Source organism: Micropterus dolomieu, linkage group LG12 (genome assembly GCF_021292245.1).
Source record: "Micropterus dolomieu isolate WLL.071019.BEF.003 ecotype Adirondacks linkage group LG12, ASM2129224v1, whole genome shotgun sequence".
Classification (NCBI taxonomy): Eukaryota; Metazoa; Chordata; class Actinopteri; order Centrarchiformes; family Centrarchidae; genus Micropterus; species Micropterus dolomieu.
The window spans coordinates 25,637,180-25,640,175 of NC_060161.1; the positions used below are offsets into that span (position 1 = coordinate 25,637,180).

General features: G+C 38.4%; 1 protein-coding gene across 1 annotated transcript in view; it reads right to left on the minus strand.

The window, feature by feature from the left end:
* Positions 1 to 217: 217 nt before the first annotated feature.
* Positions 218 to 2,996, minus strand: part of LOC123980659 — a 3,178-nt gene continuing 399 nt past the window's right edge. The window contains exon 2 of the mRNA XM_046065182.1: positions 218 to 1,578. Within this exon, the coding sequence (XP_045921138.1) occupies positions 715 to 1,578 (864 nt within the window). The 3' untranslated portion in view covers positions 218 to 714. The remainder of the gene's footprint in view (positions 1,579 to 2,996) is intronic.

A 2,996-nucleotide genomic window follows, 5' to 3' on the forward strand; every position in this document is an offset into this window, starting at 1 on the left:
ATTGCAGCCCCTCTCCACCTCTCTGTTTCTCTGTCTGTATTGATGTAGCATTCAAACTCAAATGTTTAATTTGAATAATAAACAAAATAGCAATGACAGACTGGCTGACATGAATAAGCTATAGATTACATCAAAAAATGGACCGACATGGATAATCATAATAATCTTTATTAAAGATTTAACAAAGATATAAACTGCTCTACGTAGTTGATCCAGGATTAAAATATTTCAACAGGCAATGAGGCAAATCCAATCAGACAATTAAACAAATCCAAAAATAAAATGGAATAGATAACCGATAATAACAAGATTCTTGTCAAATGCATATGAATAACTATTAAACTAACTGAGTAAGTGAAAGCATTCTCACCCAATCCCTTTAACTTTGTTTTGGTTTTGCAGCACATTTACAGTAAAACCAAAACTGTAAGGTTTAGTCTCAGTGCTCTCATCTGTCTTCAGCAGAGCATCTCTGGTTCAACCACTGAAGCTAAACCAATTGTTCAACATCAAACAGCACACAGACAAAGTTAGCAAGTAACTGGTGAACGAAGTTGAAAATCTAGCAGCTAAAGTGACAGAGACAGTATTTAGCAGTAGGTGGAGACCAGATGCTTAAATGATGTTTAAATAGACAATTGATTGCTAACATGTTAGCCATAGAAAATTAACATGATGATAATTATCAATACAAATTTTATCTTATCCATGTCCTCATGTGGCGTTGTTCTTACGACACCATAATGTTCCTGCTCTGTGTAGAAAATGCAGAGGCAACACCAGACTGCCAGGGAGGTTAAACCAGAGTCCACAAGACATCATCACACAATAACTATTTCCTATCGACATAGTAAGAACACCCAAAACCAGATTCCAAACACACCTCAACAACAGCACTCCCAGTATGGCCACAATGGTGTAGAAAGCCCTCTGCTTTGATTGGTCAACCCTCTCCCTCTCCCTGCCCTGTTCCCCTGGCCCTGGACGAATCAGAACGCAGAGAACAGAAAGACTGCAGAAGGAGATGATGATCAGGGAAAAAATCAAGAGGCTGAAATCTATGATTAAGCAGACATTTTCTAGAGTCATCAGGCTTGTTTCTCCAAAGCAAATCAGCCAAATACACCCAATGCTGATATTTCTGATTCTGATCCCTCTCTCCCTTCTCAGGCTCAGATAGGTGATGGGATGAACGACAGCCAGGTAGCGCTCCACGCAGGTCAGGATCTGAAAGTACGTCTCTCCATACCAGGTGAATGACCAAAGACAAAACCCTACAAAAGATACAATCACATGATCCCTATAGAGACCACAAAGGATGAGGATACATCCGAAGACACCAATCAGCTCCATGGCAACCATGTGGTAGGTGAAGCTGTCTGAGTGACTCGTCATTGCTGCTGTGGAGGTGGAGCGTCGTTGTTGAAGACCCAAGTAGAGGATGAAGATACAGAGAGGGAGGAGGAGGAGGATGTTTGTGATGTAGAATGTGATGAAGACTAAAGTGGCCGGTCTAGTGATGAAGCACTCAATGCCAGAAATGAGGTAGAAGTTGATGGAGGAAAGGTTGACTGACATCTGGAAGAGAGAGGTTACAGCTTGTTGAATAAAATTATCCTAATAGTAACTTTTTGTCACTAGTCAAGGTTCAAAACATGATGGATCCTACATCTCGCATAATGAAACTCAAAAACATCTATCTTACCTGTCTCTTAAATGCCCACTGTTTTCAAAGTCCATGTCACCACTAATGTTTTCTGTCATGTATTTGTAGTTTCAAGCCTAACCCTGATGACGTCAAACACTGTGAATTTCTCAGACTTTAGAAATGTCCTTTAGAGCGGCAGAAGACATATTACAACTGAGTTCCCCTAAAGTTATATAGGAACGTAACAAAGTTTTTGTGGGAAAACTACTGGGTTTACAAAATACAGTACCAGCTGTCCAAGTGTCCGAAGCAGTGAGATAAAGATTTTAGATTTAAGAAGATAATGATGTTAAAAAGTAATTGCAACACCAACCTTGTATGTACTGTAGTATAAGTTATTTGTTTCTGATCTTCCTCCCTTCGTGTCTCCCCTCCGGACTCTCTGAGTATCTGCTCTAAATATTCTGTACTAGCTGTATATATTACAGCCCACTCCACCTCTGTCTGTGTGTCTCTCTTCATGTCACATTCAAATTCAGACGTTAAATTTGAATAAACAACAAAGTGGGAAAGACAAATTGACTGACATCTGGATAAACAAATAATTATTGATATGTAAATGTACTTAGAAAAACCCATAATAATAACCTTTATTTACTCAGCACTTTTCAAAACAAAGTTACAAATTGCTTTACATGGTGAATCCTGTGCCGCGCGACAAAACCAGATGGTGTTTAGGCAATTGTTTGCTAACATGTTAACCATTGCAAATTAACATGATAATAATTATCTATGCAAATTTTATCTAATCCCTGTTGTAGCAGACCTAAAATTTTAGTTATGCAATTTAATAAATTTATGAGAATTGATACCCAGTTATGAATTTTATTATTCATAAAATCAAACCAGATTCCTCGTTTCAGGGCACCACCGGAGTTGTTATAATCCTAGAGCCTCCGGACCTCTAGGTAGTTTAATAATTATACAATTATTACTAGTGATCAGTTAGTTAATAATCGCTCAATTATCTTAAATCAGTCAGTCAGTCTCATATCTAAAGGGTCAATTCTCTCGGCAGGGACGTAGAAATAGGCAACACACACAGCTCTTGATTATATTACAGTGAATTTATTCTCTAACTAATGTGATAAAAAGACGGTTAGATACAGGGAACATAAACATTTGCTGAACAATGAGCCTGGAGGTTCGACTGTGGGAAGCATTTGACTCATACGGCATAGAAGAGCTACTGAAAGTAAACTAATGCTATAGTTTAGGAGTTAAAATGGACATCTGATCACAGGACGTGTGTTAAGTCTTACTGCTTGTCGACAGCCTGCTTTTGGCC